This window comes from Hemiscyllium ocellatum, chromosome 23, assembly GCF_020745735.1.
Source record: "Hemiscyllium ocellatum isolate sHemOce1 chromosome 23, sHemOce1.pat.X.cur, whole genome shotgun sequence".
NCBI lineage: Eukaryota > Metazoa > Chordata > Chondrichthyes > Orectolobiformes > Hemiscylliidae > Hemiscyllium > Hemiscyllium ocellatum.
Window position 1 is genome coordinate 50961753 of NC_083423.1, and position 20237 is coordinate 50981989.

Here is a 20237-nt window from a genome sequence, read left to right on the forward strand (position 1 = left end):
GTAGCTGATAACATCAAGTTCCACCCAATGAAGAGGTGCGCATTATGTAAGAGTTCTGAATAATTTTTGACAAAGCAGGTCATAGCTGTTGCATTATTCTTCCAATGAACAGTCTGTAAATGTGGCATTCAGTACTTTTCAGAGATCATGTTTATAGAGAAAATTCTTCACTGAATACGGTCTTATGTCAGACATTGAGCACAAACCTACTGTACATTAGAGCCAAATTGCATGTATCCTGACAGCACACTTCTTTCGAGATAGTCAGGTCATGCCAACCAAAAAGAGGATTTTCATTTGTCCAGTAGTAATTATACTGTGACACTGCAAGGTGATTCATTCTATTAGTTCCAATTTCAGAGGTGGCAATGGACTTCCTCCACTACAACATCCCTCTTCTACAGTCAGTGTTGATTTTTGCTTCTTACAAAAACAGAATCATTGCAGCACAGGCCGCCTTTATTAACCAGTGGTGTCCATGCAAGAGCGACTCCTTGCTTTCTCCATTCAAACAATGACCCAATTCCCCTTTAAAAACCATTACTAAACGTGTTTCCAGCACAATCACAAAATATGCATAACCATCCACTTCTCCAGGAGAGTTCCAGCTTCTCCAATTTATCTTTAACCGAAATAATTATCCTCAAAGCCAATTTTCAAATCTCTCAGCACAATTGAGCTTTGTGGTGACCAATCCACTATGGTTCAGATTGAGTTGGAAGACACTTCTTTCAAATCAGATGACTTTCTTCTTGAAGCTGCTTTAATTGAAATTTCACAAGAGGATATATTATCCTAAAAGCATGCATTTGAAATAAATAGCTGTCATAAACAGATGTACCTCAGTAAAAGCATTAGAACAAACAGCTCATTGGACTGAAATATTTTACTTGGTCTTAAAGAACTAAAGTTACATCATTCAGTTTTGTAATAACACAATCATCTTCCAACAATTTTGCTGCATTTTTCCCTAAACCAAGTGCTATATATTCCACAGTTTTCAAGCTTTAGTTCCCAGTTGGAAAGTGGATCCCTGAGGTTAAAAAAGTGAAACATTTATGTCACTATCTTTGTGGATGGCAGCAACTGCAAAGTTACAAGGTAACTTATTTCAAATTTGATTACCCTCTTTCCTATGCATGGTAGGGTGATGCACACGTACGGTTTCACAGTCCGTACAAAGAAAAATTCAGGGATGAAAAAATATGGCAAAACCAAGAGCACATGGCCTGCCATGAATAATATAACTAGTACTCAAACCAGTGTTTTTACTTATTTAAGCATTCAAAAATAATAGTGTTCCAAGTCACATGATTACAATCTGGCAATATTTTAGGAGGATTACGTGTCAAAAAAAAAACACATGGAGATGCACTCTAAATTCAATGACAAGTTCAAACATCAGCTACTACAGATTCCTTCATGCACTGGGACCAAAACTTAAGAGTTTTTTTTTAAAAAAAGTGTTATCCACTATGCCTTTATTTCTGAAACATTAAATCACCGATATGATACCCAATAAGAATCACGAATTGAATGTGACTCAATTATAAAATGCCATAAATATTCTAATAAAATAACCCTCATTTATAGAAGAGGTCAAGTGCATTACAGAAATCACAAGGGTGGTTGTCTTGTAAGTTTATGACACTCAGACTCAAAATTACTAGAAATAAGTTCATTTGGTTTTCAAACCTTTAGAACTGATCAGATGCACTACAGGAAGAATTGATTAAATCTTTTCAAGGGAATATTTAAGTATCTACCAGGCTATGGAAATTACCTAATATTCATAGGACTCATCTTTTCTTTAGCTACTGGAAATCATTTGCAAGTTTATATAAGCTTCTAATACACATTTGACATTGGAGTATGAGAGATCTTCCTAGTCTCCATCTAACTTGTAACCAGGTCCCCCTGCATTTGCTATCCATGTACATAAGTATTGTAATTATAGATTTTCCAAATGGTAAAGCTAGCTATCTATTCAATTTTGATATTCCAAATCTGACTGGCTCTTTCCTATAGGAACTGGACCAGAGAAAGCTGGAGTTTTAATATTTCTTCGATCCTTTTCTGCTTCTTCATCCTCATCATATCGCTCATCATCATTATCCTCCTCATCACTCTGATGTGGGCTTGAATGCAGTGACACTGAAGGGGATGGGGGCACAGATGCTGGCCTGGGATACTTGAACCCCTCAGTCTATTGTAGAAAAAGAAAATTAATTTGTGAATTAATTTTGATTTTAAAACACGATGTTTGGAAAGCAGGTATTTCTTATAATTCTGCCTTAATACAAACTTTAAGCAGCATGCAACAATACAAAACAAATCAGCTTACCAATGGGGGAATGATTGGGTCCATTTGGAATTTTTCTGGGAAGGCTTTGCTCAGTGCAAGGTGGCGGGCATACATGTAGTACTAAATATGAAAAAAAACAGAATTAAAATTAACCCATATAAAGATCCAGCAAAATGATGGAAACAAATACAAGAGTTGTACATGTTAACTTCACATCTTGGTATGAGCTTTTTTATAGAACTTACAGGAATACCAAATAATACTTTGAAAAAACCCTACTTACAATAAGTGTATTTGGGAATCAGCTATATTTAAATTTTAAAGACTTGGTTTAAAACCATTTTGGAAGGCAAAAATAATTTAATTTCCTACTAAATAAAAGTTGGTTTTCTCTCTTCCCATCACATTAGCTTCTTGAGTCAGGAATTAAACTATCAAACTAATCTCCATTCGAAATTCTTGAAAGGCTACAGTAGCACTCCAACAATATTTTTTTCTCTCTTCCAAAAGGCATCACCAACATCAGTAACTTTCATGATCATGAACCAATGTCCTCTCATCTTCCTGCCTTTCATATCTGAAAGCTGGTTTCAGATGGTTTCCCCAAGTTGGTGGATCTTTAGAATCTTGTCCACTTCACTTAACATCTCTTAACAATTAAAAAAAAACTCAAGCCTTGTGCTGGAACTATTTCCCCTCTGATATCAAGGATCCTTTACACTGCCTTCCTCTATACTGTCTCCAGGGCACGAATGGATGATCAGTACTCTAAGCAGTACTTCAAGCTGTGGCTTGGGGGAAGAAAAAAAATACCATGCAGCTTTAATGCAGTTTTCAGGAAGTGATCTCAAATGGATTTGCCCAGTCAGTGAAATGTTTAAGGCAACAAGTGGAAACTTTTCACAAAAATCAAATGGTGTCTCAAATTGACCCACTCATTGTTTTTAGTAATCACTTAATAGCCACGATGAATGCTCAGTGCTTGTCTGGAGATCTGAACTTATCAAAGAACACACAAACATGATGGAAGAACTTTCAGAAGTGACCACTGAAATTGATGTTAGACAATCCGAATCAAAGCAACTCTGACACAATTAAACAACTAAATAAGTGTTCACTAATTTAAAAAAAGCGCAGAAAACGTGTGTCTGGTCTTTGCTATAAAAACCAAATCCTACCAGGTCTTCCCACAATTTATGAAATACAAGTGTGATGCAATTAACTAACTGACCCCAAAGAAGATTTGGAACAAATAGATTACAGGAGGGAGTTGAGAGTGGGGTGCTGGAAAAGCACAACAGGTCAGGCAGCATCCGAGGAGCAGGAAAATCGATGTTTCAGGTATAAGCCCTTCATCAGGAATGAGGATCGTAGGCCGGATTGATTGAGAGATGAATGGATGGGGAAGGTAGCTGGAAATGTGTTCGGTAGATGAAAATGGAGGAGAAATGCGTTAGGCTGGAGTGAATAGGTGGGAAGGAAGATGGACAGGTTAAGAGGGCAGTGCCAAGTTGGATGCTTGGGACCGGGATAAGGTTATGAGCCAGGCCAATATCTCAAAAACAAAATCAACTATGCAAATAATTGAGAACTAGATGAACTCAATCTGATAAATATGATTGATGGATATCAATACAAAATGTAGAGTGCAGTAGACCTTTCACTTTTATTCCATATCTTAGATGTGCATTTTGCAAAATACAATACTTGATTATATCATGAAATCATATCTGTGCAAACCTTTTATTTTGCCATGTATTTTTATCTTAATGACAACAACAGTTATATACAATAAAAACTGTGTGCCACCACAGTTTAGCAACAAATAACATTTATTGGACCAATTAGTAATGATAAAAAATCCCTTGGGAAGGGGAAAGGAATGTCCAAATCATATTTGCTTTGCTGCCACTGCATGGCATTTGGCCATACAAAGGGACACGTCAACCCACATGTCTTCAAATGCCAAGACCGATCCCATACATGGGAATCTTTTTTGCACTGATCAACTTGTAAAAGAAAGCCCTCTTTTGAAGATCTAAGCTGAAACTTAAATCTAATGTATTCTGTTTCATCTGTGAAATCAACAGTCACCATGAGACAATTACAATTTAAGGTGCACAATATTAGGGATATGTGGAAATCCAATGAATATGCTCCACTTCCATCTAACCTCTCTTCCCTGCAACATAGATGGTCTTCAGTTGCCCTGTATTTCTGACTTTGTCTACTGTTAATTCATATTGATACCCTAGAAACTGACTTGATTTTCTGAAGGAGTCTCTTATACATGCAAATATGTTCAAAATTATGCCCAAGGCTTCTGCTTTCTTTCAGTAACCTAGCTAGCACCTGCTCAGGTAAGGCTTGAGGCTGATCAGGCACATTTAATCCTTTCTGAAGCCATGTTGCCGATTATTCTTATACAGGTAATCACCATTTTGTTCTGGATAATAAATCCCATTCAGTTTGCTATGATGGAGGTCTGGTTAATGTGTCTGCAGTTGTTACCATGACTGTAATCCTTGAGCATGGGAATTACATCAGTTGCTTACAGTCAGTCAGAAACCACCTCACTGTCAACTCTCATACTTCAATGGATTTGCAATTTCTGCTTCACTGATCTCAAAAAAGGTCCAGAGTAGACCTAACATTTCCACAAAGACAGGCCCTTGATCCTTCATGAATTGTCACATAAGTTGCATGTACTTACTCTAGCCAAGTATCTCCAGTCTAGAAGCTCAGAAAGCCTTTCAGTTCGGTTTCTCTGGATAATTCTCTGGCGACGTGACTGCTTGCAGAACCCAAACATGAACTGAGTCAACTGATTGCAAGATTCATCAGGTGATCGGAATCTACGGTCTACTATATAAATCCCTGGTTGCAAAAACAATACCAAAAAAGGTGTAAATAATCTTGCTCAAGTTAATATGGCGTGCCTAATGCAGCATTTCATTTCACTTACCATAGGCTGTTGGATCTGCCACATGCTCCTGCATAAAACAACCAAATCCAGATAGGTTGGTAGTCACGCTGGGAATTCCCATTACTGTGCACTCAGCTATAAAAGTAAACATCATAGTTACAAGGTTGACATATATGGTTTAATACTAGTCAGGTTTTACATTCCACTAATTACTTGCATAGATTTCAGCATTTATTTGCAAGATAAAGATGTACAGGTATATCTGCTAAAGTATTGCCACATATACACTCTCTTCCTTTGTTGCCCTTCTGACTTCATATCTGCTGGTTTCACAACTTCATTACCCCATCACTCCAAATGAACGCAACTCTTTGTTTTAAATGGAAAGGATAACGAGGGAAAGCAGACTGACACAAGCATACGTTGTCCTAAAATTCAATGACAGACTGTGTGCAAAATAAACTAGGTCCCACCACAAGTCAATCTATTGGCTAGAATACAAGGAGTATTCATTGCTCCTTTTTGAATAATGCAATAGAAACGTTAAATATTCACCTGAAATGACCAGAAGAGCTATCAGTAAACTATGAGAGTGTAGTAAACGCTCTGCAGTGGAGTGGATAGATTGGGAACTCAAGTTCCTGACTGACTATTGAAAACACGACCTTCTGATTGACATGACAATAGAATCAACTAAATAGGACAGCACGATTTTTATAAAAAAGTGAAAATAAAGTCAATGCAGATTGACAAAATAACCTGAATATTCACAGTTATCTACCACTTTTAGTGGTGAAGCTAAAAGATATTAAAATGGAGTTGGGTGCCTGGTGAGATGGAGCACAAGTGAATTATTAAAATAACTAGCCCTTTAATTTAATTTTGTTTCTTCAAATGCATTTTAAATAGCTTGATTATGCAATTACTAGAATATCTATATCCTCACATTCCACACAATTTAAATCACGAGTTGTGAAGATTTCTGAAGTGAGGAAAAAAAATAATGGAAGGAACGGGACAATAGCTTTCCTTGTAGCATGATAAAATCATCGTTAAGAGCTGAACTAACCAATCAGGATTGTATCTGGGAAAATTGCATTTTAAAAAATTCCTTACAAAAGATTTGAAAGGGGTGTTTAAGGGACTTTTCGATAAGCACATGAAATTGCAAGGAATGGAGGGGGATGCAGACCAAGGGCAGACAGAAGGAGTTAGTTTAAATTGGCGCAGTATCGTGGGCTACAGGGCCTGTTCCTGCGCTGTACTGTTCTTGGTTCAATTACTGGAAGCACAGGATCAGGAAGTCTATGTGTCACTTATTAATCCATTGTCATATTTACTGGGACCTTCTACACACAGTGGTCCTGCCTCAGTTTTAAATGTTCAACACAAAATGAGATAATATAGTGTAAACAGGACCTCAAAACATTTCAAAGAGGTAACTGATCAGGTCACCTAACACTGCAGTACAAGCAGGCAAGAAAGCGGAACTCACTTTCACCAATAGTCCCTTCTTTTAGATTAGATTAGATTACTTACAGTAGTGGAAACAGGCCCTTCAGCCCAACAAGTCCACACTCACCTGCTGAAGCGCAAACCACCCATACCCCTACATTTACCTAACACTACAGGCAATTTAGCATGGCCAATTCACCTGACCTGCACATCTTTGGACTGTGGGAGGAAACCCACGCAGACACGGGGAGAGTGTGCAAACTCCACACAGTGAGTCGCCTGAGTCAGGAATTCTTGTAGTGACAAAGCACTATAGCTCTCCAGAACAACAGTGCATCCACCACACCACATATCCAACAACTGAATTGCTGGGCAATGAACCCAGAGGTCATGAAAAAAGATGCCAGTTTTGTTTTTCTTTTTCCTCGACATGAAGTCTGCTTCTCCCCTAGTCAAGTAGCCATTTGAATCACTTTCTACCTATATAACTCAGGCAAACCGTCTTTTCCAGCCTTTGAAAAAGAAAACTCTATAGTAGTTTACAAATATATTTTTAAAAAAAAGGGACACCAAGTGAAACGACACTTACCGGGAGTGTATCCCCATGGTTCATAATAAGATGGGAAAACACCAAGATGACAACCTCGAACAAATTCTTCGTAATCCATTGGCAAAAGTGGGCTCGTGGATGACAGAAACTCAGGATGGAAAACAATCTAGGAAATTGTAATGTCAAATATTTTAAAACACCACTGTACTTGGGTTTAAAAAGGTACATTTTTACTTCAGCTTTAGAGTCACTAGGATGCGAATACTGTAACGTTCCACTAGTTAACTCTTGACCTGACTCCAGAAGGAAGCAGTGAAAGACCTTCCGGTTTCTCATCACGTGGGCCTGACCACTCCAGTGGGGTCTGGAGTGAGGGGCCATAGACGAAGGAGCAATTACAGGAGATTTTGAACAGAAAGCAGTAGATATTTCTATATACAAATCTGCAGAATTCATTTCAAGAATTGGCATTTTAAGAAAAAAACAAATCAGACAAAATGGCATTGGTACATGGTCATACAACACTGAAAAAGATCCAACCAGTCTATGCCAAACGTAATCCCAAACTAAACTAGCCCCACCTGCCTGCTCCTGGCTCATATCCCTCCAAACCGTTCCTGTACTTATCCAAACATCTTCTACATGCTGTAAACTACACCCACATCCAGCATTTCCTCAACAAGTTCATTCCACATGCAAACCACCCTATGGGAAAAGAAAATGCCCCTTATATCTTATTTAAAATCTCTCTCTCTCCTCTCACCTTAAAATATGTCCGTAGTCTTGAAATTTCCCATCCTAAGAGACAATTACCATTAACTATCTATACTTGTCATTAGATTATAAACTTCTATAAAGGTCACCTCTGAACCTCCTAGGCTCCAGTGAAAAAGATCCCAACCTTCACTTATAACTCAAAGCTTCTACATCCAGCAACAATCTCTTCCAAATCCTCTTCAGCTTAATAATAACCTTCCTTTAACTGCATGACCAGAACTGGACAGTATTTCAGAAGAAGCCTCAATGTCCTGTACAATCTCGATAGGATTTCCCATGGGAACAAAGTAGCTAAATGTGATTAAGACTTGTGGTCACTTTGATGGCCAGCAAGCCAGTTCTCAAGGTAGACAGGAATGTAGATATGAAGTTACAGTCCAATCAGCTATGGCCTTAATGAATGGCAGAGCAGGTTTGTGTGGTTGAATTAGGAGAAAGTGAGGACTGTGGATCAGAATCGAGAGTGTGGTGCTGGAAAAGCACAGCAGGTCAGGCAGCATCCGAGGAGCAGGAGAATCGACATTTCAGGCGTAAGTCCTTCATCACTCCTAATGAAGGGCATATGCCCGACATCGCGATTCTCCTGCTCCTCGGATGCTGCCTGACCGGCTGTGCTTTTCCAGCACCACACTCTCGACTCTGATCTCCAGCATCTGCAGTCCTTACTTTCTCCTAATTCAACTACTTAAGCCTGCTCTGCCATTCATTAAGGCCATAGCTGGTTGGACTGTAACTTCATATCTACATTCCAGTCTACCTTGAGAACTGGCTTGCTTAACAAGAATTTATTCGCATCTGCCTTCCATTTCGACCACTTTCTCCAGGAGCGAGTGGGGGTGGGCAAGGGTAAGAATGTTCTAAAGACTTATAGCCTCTGAAAATCTTCTTGCCTAATTGGTTCAAAGTGAGTGGACACTGTTTAAAAGAGTTTCCTGTACGGAGGAGGGAGGGCAGGTCTGAAGACCTCCTCATGGGTCTGCTCCTGGGCCTGGCCAAACTGACCATAAACAGGTCCAGGCAGCGGGCCGTGGAGGGGGTCGTTAGGGCCGACTGCCTGCCCCTCTTCTGCGGTTACATTAGGGCCCGGGTGTCCTTGGAGAAAGAGCCTCGGTGTCCACCAACACCCTGGAGTTGTTCAGGGAGAGGTGGGCGCCGCAGGGAGTGGAGTGCATCATTTCCCCTCCAACTCTATTTTGATTTAGCCCCTGCCCTCCCCTTCACTGTTTTGGTCACACAGCATTGCCCTTTGATGTGAAAGGCACTGCTCGTCACTGGCCACTCAGGTGTTTTCCAAAAAAAAAGAAAAATAAAAGAGTTTCCTGTGATGAGAAAACATTCTCTCCACATTTCGCATTGTCCGGACTCCCCAACCAAGTAACCTCTTACTATTTTAAACTCTAGCAGGTATTGGCCTAGTCTGACCAACCCTGTCCTCATGAGGCAATTGGTAAATCTTCTCTGAACGTTTTCCAACCCATGCTGTCTGTCCTTAAATTAACGGAGACCAAAATGTGCACAATACTCCAGAGGTTGCTTCGAATATTTTAAAATTGGTTTGTGTGTTGGTGTTATTGGCTCACCCAGTACTTATTGCTGTTTCCCAATTGCCCAAAAGGAATTTAACACAGTCAGTCAATCACTTTGCTGGGTCCATATTCATACGTAGGCCACACCAGGTAAAGATGACAGATTTTCTTCCTTAAAGTGCATTTGAGAGTCAGATGGGTTTTACAATCAACATGGTCATCATTAAGCCAAATTGTTATTGAATCAAATTTCACCAACTGTTATGGTGGGTTTCAAACTCATAAGCCCAGAACATTAACCTAGGGTTTTGGATTACTACTACAGGGTGAAATTACCTCTTTGCCACCTGCTCTGCTATGGTCTCTATACAGGTTCCCTGTATAATGAAGCATATGCAATGAATAAGATTCTATCAAACAGTGCGTGAGACTTTCCAATATCCCACTATATGTTCAATCAAGCAGCAAAAACCTCAGCTCAATATAGTACGGCTCTGTAGCGTACTTGCTTCACTTTGAGAATTTGCAAGTGAGGTGTTTTGATACAAGGAGAGTAGAGATACTATTCTGGCTTGCTAGAACAGGAGTGGTCCGAGAAGGGGGACTGAGAGCCACTGACACCAGAGAGCCGACAGCTAACATGGGGAGGAGGGGTGGGGGAGAGCGAAATGGGAGCTTACTTTGGTTAGTGAGATTTTAAAGCTTCTCTTTTCTCTAAACAAGGATCAAGACACTGTATTCTATTCTAAAATTCATACTTAACTAGTTAAATTACCAGAAATAACCAAAAGGAAGATTTAATACATTAGACTGACATATGGTGGAGCAGCTTGTATCCCCAGACATCAGAATGGCAAGGCCATCTCTAGCCTGTGGACATCTCCATCCTGAATTGTGACAGGGAGGAATTTTTCAACATAATATAAATTACATCCCAGGGCAAAAAACACAAGCTGAGGAAATGGAATGCTTGCCTGTAGATACGCTACATGTAGGAGAGATCAAGACTGTCCTGCAAACACTGGCCCTAGCCAACAAGTACAGTAAACTCAGTATGTGTCAGGAGAAGGAGGAGGAAGATTGCAGGAAGGGCAGCCACACAGACTATGATACCAGGGAGAGAAGAACAAAACCAAAATGGTTATTGATAGGGGAGTCCATAATTAGGAGGAAGACAGGTAGTCTCCGTTATAGCCAAGGATAAGAATCCTGAAGGGAGTGCTGCCTCTCCAGTGTCAGGGTAAGAGATTTCTTGTGACAGCAAAGTGGAATTTGGAAAGGAAGGAGGTAATGATAAGAAAACAAAAAAAAAAGTGTTAAAAATTAAAGGCAAAAAGGATCTATTAAATGAAGTGTTCAAGAAACAGAAAACAAATTAGCAAAGATATTTTATAGGCACATCAATGTAAGGCATGGCAGCGGTGGTGAGAATAGGACCATTAAAGGGAGAAACAGGATGATAATCACAGGAAACAAAGACCGAAATATTCAATAAATTATTTCACTTCAAGTGTTTATAAGGAAGACAGGAGAGGTCAACATGATGTTGAATGATGAGATTAGCAATTAGGTAAGTGTCTTAACATTTAAAAAAGAGAATGTATTGAATAAACTCAGTGGATAAAGCCCTAGGTTGATGATCACATCCATATATTTTAAAGTGATTGAGGGAAGAGATAGAGGCATTACTATTTATATGTTTGCAATGAATTATTGTAAAGTGTAGAGATATAGCAGATATAAATTCTACATTTAAGAAGAGATAACAGATCATGCTGGGGAAAAATAATGGTACTTTACTAGACAGAACAGTAGAATGTCTAGAAATGAAAAACAAAATAACGACATCAAGGAGGGGAAAACTTGGTTGACGGTCCTTGACTTGAGAAGGTAACAGAGTATACGTAATATTAACACAAGATGTGCTTTTTTTCTGGAATTTCAAATAGCCTTCATAAGAACCTAAAAAGTAAGCTCTGAGAACATGGAGTAAGACGACAAGAGGAAAATGCATTGTTTGCAAAAAAAGCTGCAGATGCTGAAAGTCAGATAACAATTGCTGGAAAAACTCAGCAGGTCTGGCACCATCTTTGGACAGAAAGCAGAATTAACATTTCGGGTCCAGCAAGCATCCTTCAGAAAACCCTTCTGATGAAAGGCTTTTGCCTGAAACGTCAATTTTCCTGCTCCTCGGATATTGCCTGACCTGCTGTGCTTTTCCAGCACTACTAATCTTGACTCTAATCTCGACTCTAATCTCCATTATCTGCAGCACCCAGTTTTGCCTTCTGAAGAAGGGTCACTGAACCCATAATGTTAACTTTGTTTTTCCTCTCTCTCCACATAGATGGTGTTGGACCTGCTGAGTTTTTCCTGCAATTTTTTTTTAAAAAAGATATTTTTATTAGAAATTTAATATTTTGACAGATTTACAAAAATAAACAGAACTTTCAAGCACAAACATTAATATAAAAATAGATCTTAAATATATAATCAAAATTCAAAGGAATAATACTAAAGAAGAAAGAAAAACAATGAAACTCAGTTAACTACTAATCTAATCCACAATTATCCAGAGTGTATAGTTGAGTCACTTACATCCTTCAAACAAGAGAAAATGTTCTCTAATACACTCATAACAGTATAATAAAAAGGAAACTATTTCCAAACAATAAGAACAAAAAAAAATAAAACATGTTTGAATGGAGATCCTCCCCCTTGTTCTCAGGGGGTCTTACTTCCTTTCTAAAGGTCCACCATATCCTCTCCCAAACAGTGTCCCACCCTTGACCCGGGCGCTCCTTAATAAGATTTAGATATAATACCGAGCTAGAGTTAACAGTGAGCGCCCCACCCCCACCCCTCCCCACCCATACCTGAGTATATCTGATAGCATCAATGCCACGTACAAACACACATAACTATAAAATTACAACTCCAACAGATTACAGTTAAGTATAATAACATAAAATAGCAAGGGAAGACAACCCTGCTCCCAGAAGCAAAAGTAAAGTAGAGTAAAGTATCCACTTCTCCCCACGGAGTGTGGAAGAGGCAAGCCAACATAAAAATTGTCTCTTACGATTTATTTAAACGAGTCTAAAAGTTCCTTAGCCTCTTCTGGTGATCTAAAATTATATTCGGATCCTTCGTGGGTAAAGCATAACGTCGCTGGGTAGCGTAAGGTGTATTGAATATTTAAGTTCCTTAGACATTTCTTCACCTCATCAAATGCCTTCCTCCTTCGTGCCAAAGCCGGGGAGAAGTCCTGAAATAACATAATCTTGGATCCTTCATGGATCATGGCTTTAGGATCCTTTCCAAGATTTCTGGAGGCATCCAGGAGTATCTGCCTCTCCCTATAACTCTGCAGCCGGAACAGGACCGGGCGTGGGCGCTGGTTTGGGCCAGATCCGCGTACTACGACCCGGTAGGCCCACTCCACCCTTACCCGGTCAGTTTCAGCCCCCAGGTTTAAAAGCTGGGGCAGCCATCGCTCCAGAAATGCTGCTAACTGTCCCTTCTCTTCTTGTTCAGGGAGGCCCAGAAGACGGATATTCTTTCTCCGATTTCTGTTGTCAATATCATCCATGTAGATTTCAAAGGCCCGGACTCTCTGCTCCAGAGCTGGCACCTGTTCTGCAGCTGTTTGTGCTGCAGCCTCGGAGGTCGTGGCCTTTAGCTCCGCCCCCTTCACTCGGCCCTGTAATTCCTCGAGAGCCTGGCTGTGTTTCTGCAGCTTTTCTTCGAATGCATTCCATCTCTGTCTGGATTCTACAATGAAATTGACGAGTGTCGTTTCCAGCCTGGCAATCATCTCTACAAGGCCTGTTTTTACATCAGCTGCAGCCGGAGGAGGAGAGGAGGGTGGGGGAGGGGTCTTTGTTTTCTGAGAGCTGCGGGATCCCTTTGGTTTACTCATTATCCACTGAATATTAAACTGCTTAAATATAATAGTAAGCAGCTAATTAAGGTTAGAAAATTTTTTTGGGTGGTTTGGTAAGTGTGGTGGAGGTGAGTAACTCACTTTACCCAGGTTTTGGGAAGAGCACTGTAAACTCAGACTTGCTGAGTCGCCGCCATCTTGGATCTCCCCTTTCCTGCAATTTTAAAATCCAACTTCCAGCATCTGCAATTTTTTTTAAAACCCTAAGGGGGTCATTGTTCTTCTCTTTATATATGCACTGATCCATATAAATGAATTTAAATTACGAAGAGCCAGTTTTTTCCTTTGTGTAAATTGCACAGTCACATGAAATTTAAACTTTTCAGCAATATTACAGCTAATTTCAAGCAGCTCAGTGGACAGACAATATAAAGCTATAACTTTCTATTCCCGAATGCAACCATTTAATCGAAATGAAAAGACTACAAAATATTTAATTGCTCCTCTCCTGGAGAGCTATGGCTGGATGAGTGAGAAGCCATCTGTGCCCATTACAATAATTCAGTTCACCTTCATTAAAATAATTACTGATCTATACAATATTATCATTCCACCTCATTAAAGATACCAATCAACTTAGTTTGATTTCAACTTCAGGTTTTCCAAACGTATCATTTCCCTCCACTAGGCACTTCACAGACTGAGTTTTATACCATTAGACATATTGATCCAAAAATTGATCCATATCGAAAACTAGACCGCATAGGTTTTAGGGGGGGGGGGGGGGGGAATTTTAAAAAGAGACCTGAAGGACGTTTTCCAGAGGGTGGTGTGTATATGGAGAGAGTTGCCAGAGAAAGTGTTAGGCACAATTACAACATTGAAACAGACATTTGGAAAGGTTTAGAGTGATGTGGGCCTAATGCAAGCAAATGGTATTAGTTTAGGATATTTAGTCAGTATTTTTGGTGCTCTATGACTCTGAGCTAGTCTCCTACTTCTGAAGTGTTCAAAGTTTGTGCGAAGATTTGTAGCTCGGGTGCTTGTTGTAGTGGTTCTGTTCGCCGAGCTGGAAGTTTTAGTTGCAAACGTTTCGTCCCCTGGCTAGGAGACATCATCGTATAAAATATAAAAAATACCATGCAAGGACTGCACAAAACACTATATAGGACAAACAGGAAGACAGCTAACAATCCGCATACATGAACACCAACTAGCCACGAAACGACACGACCAGCTATCCCTAGTAGCCACACACTCAGACAACAAGCAACATGAATTCGACTGGGAAAACACTACTATCATAGGGCAAGCCAGACAGAACAGCCAGGGAATTCCTAGAGGCATGGCATTCATCCACAAACTCCATCAACAAACACATCGACCTGGACCCAATATACCAACCACTACAGCGGACAGCTGAAACTGACACCCGGAAGCGGCAAGGACAGACCACTATAAATACCGGAAGAAACATCAAAGAAGCGCTTCGCAGGAGGCTCCACAGCACTGATGATGTCGCCTAGCCAGGGGACGAAACGTTTGCAACTAAAACTTCCAGCTCGGCGAACAGAACCACTACAACTTCTGAAATGTAGTTACGTTAATGCATGGTGAAATAGCCGTGTGTGTGTGTGCAGCAAGATCTCACCATCAGCAATGTGATAGTGACAGAAACAAAAACAAAGTGCTGGGAAAACTGGCAGTATCTGTCAGAACTGATGAAGGATCATTGGACTCAAAACATTAACTCCAGAGTGAACGTTCCAAGTCCAGTGATTCTTCATCAGTTGTGAGAGCTGCTGCCAGATCTGCTGAGTTTTTTTCAGCACTTTCGGTCTTTGTCTCAGATTTCCAGCATCCACAGCTTTGCCTTATTTTAGTTATTAACATGGTAATGATGTTGTGTGAGGAATAAATATTTGCCAAATGAGGGAATTTTTAAACAACATTCAGATCACATACAATCCTATGTCCACTCAAGCGGGCAAGTAAATGTCTTCCACATGAAATGTTAAAGTAAAGATATCCTGACCGTGCAGTGATCTCTCAGCATTGCACTGGAGTGTTAGATTAGAGTTTTAAGATGGAATGGAATCTCTACAGTGTGGAGGCTGGCCATCAAGTCCACATCAACCCTCCAAAAAGCATCACACCCAGACCACTACCCTACCCTGTCCCTGTAACCTTGCATTTCCCATGGCTAATGCACCTAGCCTGCACATTCCTGGACACTGCAGGACACTTCAGCACGGCCAATCCACCTAACCTGCATATCTTTGGACTACAGGAGGAAACTGGAGCGGCCAGAGGAAACCCACGCAGACACAAGGAGAATGTGCAAACTCCACACAGACATTCTCCCAAGGAAAGGATCAAACTGGGTCCCTGGTGCTGTAAGGCAGCAGTGCTACATACACTACATTATTTTTGTGCTCCGATATCTGGACTGAGTCCTAAACCACAACGTTCTACCAACTAGTGCACAGCTGACATACCAGGGACAGGGATAAAGTATAGACAGCATATAGAATACATTATTAAAAGTTGCTTGATCTAGGAAGTGGAAAACAAAAAACTATCAAAAGAATAGCAAGTGCAGCCAAGATAAAAGATGATTTTGAATATTCACCAATCAAAACTTCCCACCATTACTGCCACTTAGATTAAAAAATGAAGGTGAGCTTCAACTGAGAACAGGCAACAGGTACTGATTAGTGGAGGACACAATCTTAAAAACATTGCTAAAAAGTAGAGAATTAGGATTCAAGAAATAGAATTGGGGATGGAGTCAAAACTACAAAATTACAGAGTGAAAAGAAGGTGCTAATTGACTATGATGTCATTGGCAAAGAGATGCAGCAGGAATAGTTAACTGTCAATCTTCATTCTCAGACCATACAGGTGAACTCTGACCAAGGTGTTGCCACCAGAATGCAGAGATCAGTAGTCTTCATGACTACCTTTCCTGCAATGAGAAATAAAAAAGGTGCAGGCTATGCATAAGTTAGCTTTACTTACATAAAACAGTCCTGTGTATCAATATTGAACCCAAAATGCATCACCCTACAAAAGCTGACAGAATCTTAAGTGGTCTCTGGTGCAATTCTTACAGCACTGGACATTAAATTATACTGATCAAATTTTAATGATACTTCTTCTGCAATTCTTCCACATCATTTAATAAGTGAGGTCTAATAGCAGAATAGATCTAATGTCAGACTGTGCTAAAAATTACACCGGATATCAATAAGGTTACTAGCCAGGCACATGCATGTGAAAGAAGTTAAAGAACCCAGTTTTAATGTAGGTAAAAAGAATTCTCACATATATTGCAACTTTATCATTGAAAGGAAAAGTCATGATGATTGCCAATCTCTGCAGTAGACGTAGGGGACACCCTTACCACAGTCTGCCTGTTTGATCTGAAAACTGATCGACAGGTGACTGCGCGTGCTGCATCACCACATCATGGATGTCCTTCAATTAGCACCCACTTTCATTCTGAGAAATTTGGTTTCCTTTGCTCTAGTCTATTCCTCGCATCCTAGTCTGTGCAAAGGGTAAATAGCTTCAATTTCTCTTCTTTTAGGGATATTCGAGTCCTGTACAAAAAAAGCAATTCCTTATGGAACAAAATCTGGTGATTCACAATTCCCATAGAATCATCGAGTCCCTAAAGTTTGGAAGCAGGCCATTCAACCCATCAAGTCCACACTGACTTTCTGAAGAGCATCCTAGTGCTCTTCCCTTAGCCTATCCCTGCATTCCCTATGGCCAATCCATCTAACCTGCACACCTTTGGACTCAGTGAAACTGGAGCACCCACAGAAAACTCACACAGATACGGGGAGAATGTGCAAATTTCACACAGACAGATAGTCACCGGAGGCTGGAATCAAACCCAGGTCCCTGGCACTGAGGGGCAGCAGTGCGAACCACTGAGCCACCATGTTGCCCCATCACCTGAGCAAGTCCCTGGTAGGTTGCCTCCTTATTTCATACCATTGAAGTCACCACATACTTAGACTGACCACCAAGGATTAACAGCAAACATGCCATGGACACAAAATCCAGGTTTGGAGGGGCCCCCCCGATGACAAACAATTGGTGGAGGGTAGGGTGAGTGAAGACATCAATCTCCTCACTGCTCCACTTCAAAATAAAAGTCTTAGGACAGCTCAAATCAAGATTTAAAACCATTAAAACATTTTCGTAACATAACCAACCCATGTTCAAGAGCCACCCACTTGAGAGCGTTACCAGAAATATCTGGACTCCTTCACCTCTCAAGTCTAACATGAAGACAATAAGTCAGCAAGGACAGGTTACAAAGTGGGTCCAGCAGCAACCTACATCCCCATAATTACACTTAAACAAAAATGGGCACAAAACAAAATGTCAATGTAAATTGCTGACTAGCAAATTCTGACCATGTTTTTGTCCCACCCGATATCTCTGCATCACTAACCATTGGAAAGGCATTCCAAAATTCAAGAGGGCATTTGATTACATGGGTGTTTTTTTTAGTTCTCTGCTTTGTGATGCACTTAAATTCGCAAATTGTATGACAATGGAAGCTTTTACCCACCACAGTGGTAAATTTATGTAAGAGCTAAGTGACAGCTGTAGAAACCCAAGTGACCCATATTAGAGCATCATGTTAGTTACCGGTTTCATTTGCAAAGTCTATGAATATAAATTCGCGATCGACCCCACCACATGAACCATAGCCTTAGCCATAGCCAATAGCAGTGGATAGGTTGTTTCAAATAAAGATAACAGGAAACGATACCACAAAAGCAAGGCACCTAATTGCCAAGACTGGATCTGTAGTCAATGCATTCTCACCTGTGAACAGAAGGTAAAGTGCATACCTTGACCCGGTCTGCCCGATTGTTGAACAGTCCAATTCGTCTGATCATGTTGAGGATGGGGTCATTACTGTCATCAATCATGTTGTGCGTGGTCACTGGAGGCAGCGTTTGGCGCTGAAGTCAGTTAGAACAAAGCTGTAGTCAGTGACTGGAGTAAACATATGCTAAACAATGGCTCAATACTACATATAGAGGGGTCTTGTGGCACTTTAGTAGTGTCCCTACATATAGGCCAGAAGATCTGAGGTTCAAGTCTCATCAAGCATCACTACATGCCCAAAAAATAGTGATAAGATAATTTAAATGCAGCTTTAGGACAATCACATCTCAAAAGATTGGTTTGTGTGATGGCATGAAGAAAATCAGAACATAAGTTATAAGGCATTAATTCCAATTAGTACCAAACATTTTCTAAACAGCATTACTGCTGGTTTGTATTGAAAACAGATTCAGATATTTGAAGTAAATGTAAGAAGTGATGCAGAACAATCTATGCATTTCATTTCTCCCCTTTTGGAAAATATTCTGTCCCAACACATGCAGGTCAACTGTCTTCTATTTTACTTTAGAGACATGGATTAAAGGGGTGGGCAGATAGGAACTTTCAAAATTTAACCAAATGGCAGAACTGGTTTAAAGGGGCTGAAAGGCCAAAATCCATCTTTATGCAATACACTTCCCAGGTTGAATACCATTTTTGAAGTTTACAGCTAATTAGCATTTTCTATGTGAAAAAGAAGAAATGTTGGTGTTACAATTTTGAAACATTAAAAAGCACGTCTAACTCAAAATTGCCAAATCTAAAATTATATTCAAACACTACCCATATTGTACTCCTTATGCATAGAGAATTTTCTCACAATAGTCTCAAAACAAATTTGAGAAAGACATTTCACTTGAAATCACTAAATTATAAAAACATTTATACAAGAGCTTTCATGAGCCAATAATGTTCCAAAATGCTTGAGCTAATTAATTACTTTACAGCGTCATACTGGGTGAAAAGATTATTCCATTCCAGAGTCTACCTGAGTTGCATAGATGGCTCTTTTCATTATGGTCAAGTCATCACGATCAAAGAACTTGTTCATATCTGGGGTCTCTCCTCTGTAAATACACAGAATAATTCACAAGTGTATTGAATCAAGACAAATGGAATAGATGGAAACATTTTTTGGGTAGTTGATGCAATTTAGTAGCAAGTTACCCAATTCACCCAAATTTATCACAGAGAAGGAGGCCAACTGACCCACGCATTGAGCTTAAACTGCTGGTTTTTCTTTGCAAAATAAGAAAGCACATTTGGTCTGCCTTTTCTCCTATTCTCATTTCCATGGGTTTGGCCATGGACTTCCATTAGACTGGTCCACACATACAAGAAAGTACTGCAGTGGTTTGCCACTATATTCTGTAGGACAGCTGACCAGAAAACTCTTGCACTCTTACCATAAGGAGTATTGGAAGGACTAGCAGGGTGAAAAAAAAATCAATCTCATGGCCACATTTTCAAATGCATCTCCAATTGCCAACAAGTCCTGGCATGGGATTTAAACCAAGGCGTACTGATCTGGAGGTAGAGATCCTACTGATCACAGTAAAAGGATCTCTGACACCCTTCTGTACTTCCTGCACTATTTTTGCGAATCCTTTTAAAGAAATTACTTAATCCTTATAAAAGGTGCAAAGCTTTATTGTGCAACATGCCCTGAAAAAGGTACATTGTCATCTATTAACATATTCAATCCCTATTTTTTCTACAGAGATTTGTGCACATTTGATCTTGTCAAAGAATGCAAATAAATGAGCTAGCATGTGTAGATGAAAGACTGTTCCATACAACTTTTCCCACCTTTACGCTGGTTGTTTGGAACAAATTTAAAAAAAAACAAGCCCTCTTATTGCAGGTGTATTGAAAAGTACAGAGCTCATTGACAA

The 20237-nt window shown here is 39.9% G+C and overlaps 1 protein-coding gene across 2 annotated transcripts in view; it reads right to left on the minus strand.

The window, feature by feature from the left end:
* Positions 1 to 899: 899 nt before the first annotated feature.
* Positions 900 to 20237, minus strand: part of gys2 (glycogen synthase 2) — a 52816-nt gene continuing 33478 nt past the window's right edge. For both annotated transcript variants that reach the window (XM_060843239.1, XM_060843240.1), the window contains 7 exons: positions 19331 to 19409; positions 18303 to 18416; positions 7276 to 7402; positions 5271 to 5366; positions 5019 to 5182; positions 2345 to 2425; positions 900 to 2206 (listed from right to left, as the gene is read on the minus strand). In XM_060843239.1, the coding sequence (XP_060699222.1) occupies positions 1988 to 2206; positions 2345 to 2425; positions 5019 to 5182; positions 5271 to 5366; positions 7276 to 7402; positions 18303 to 18416; positions 19331 to 19409 (880 nt within the window). In that variant the 3' untranslated portion in view covers positions 900 to 1987. The remainder of the gene's footprint in view (positions 2207 to 2344; positions 2426 to 5018; positions 5183 to 5270; positions 5367 to 7275; positions 7403 to 18302; positions 18417 to 19330; positions 19410 to 20237) is intronic.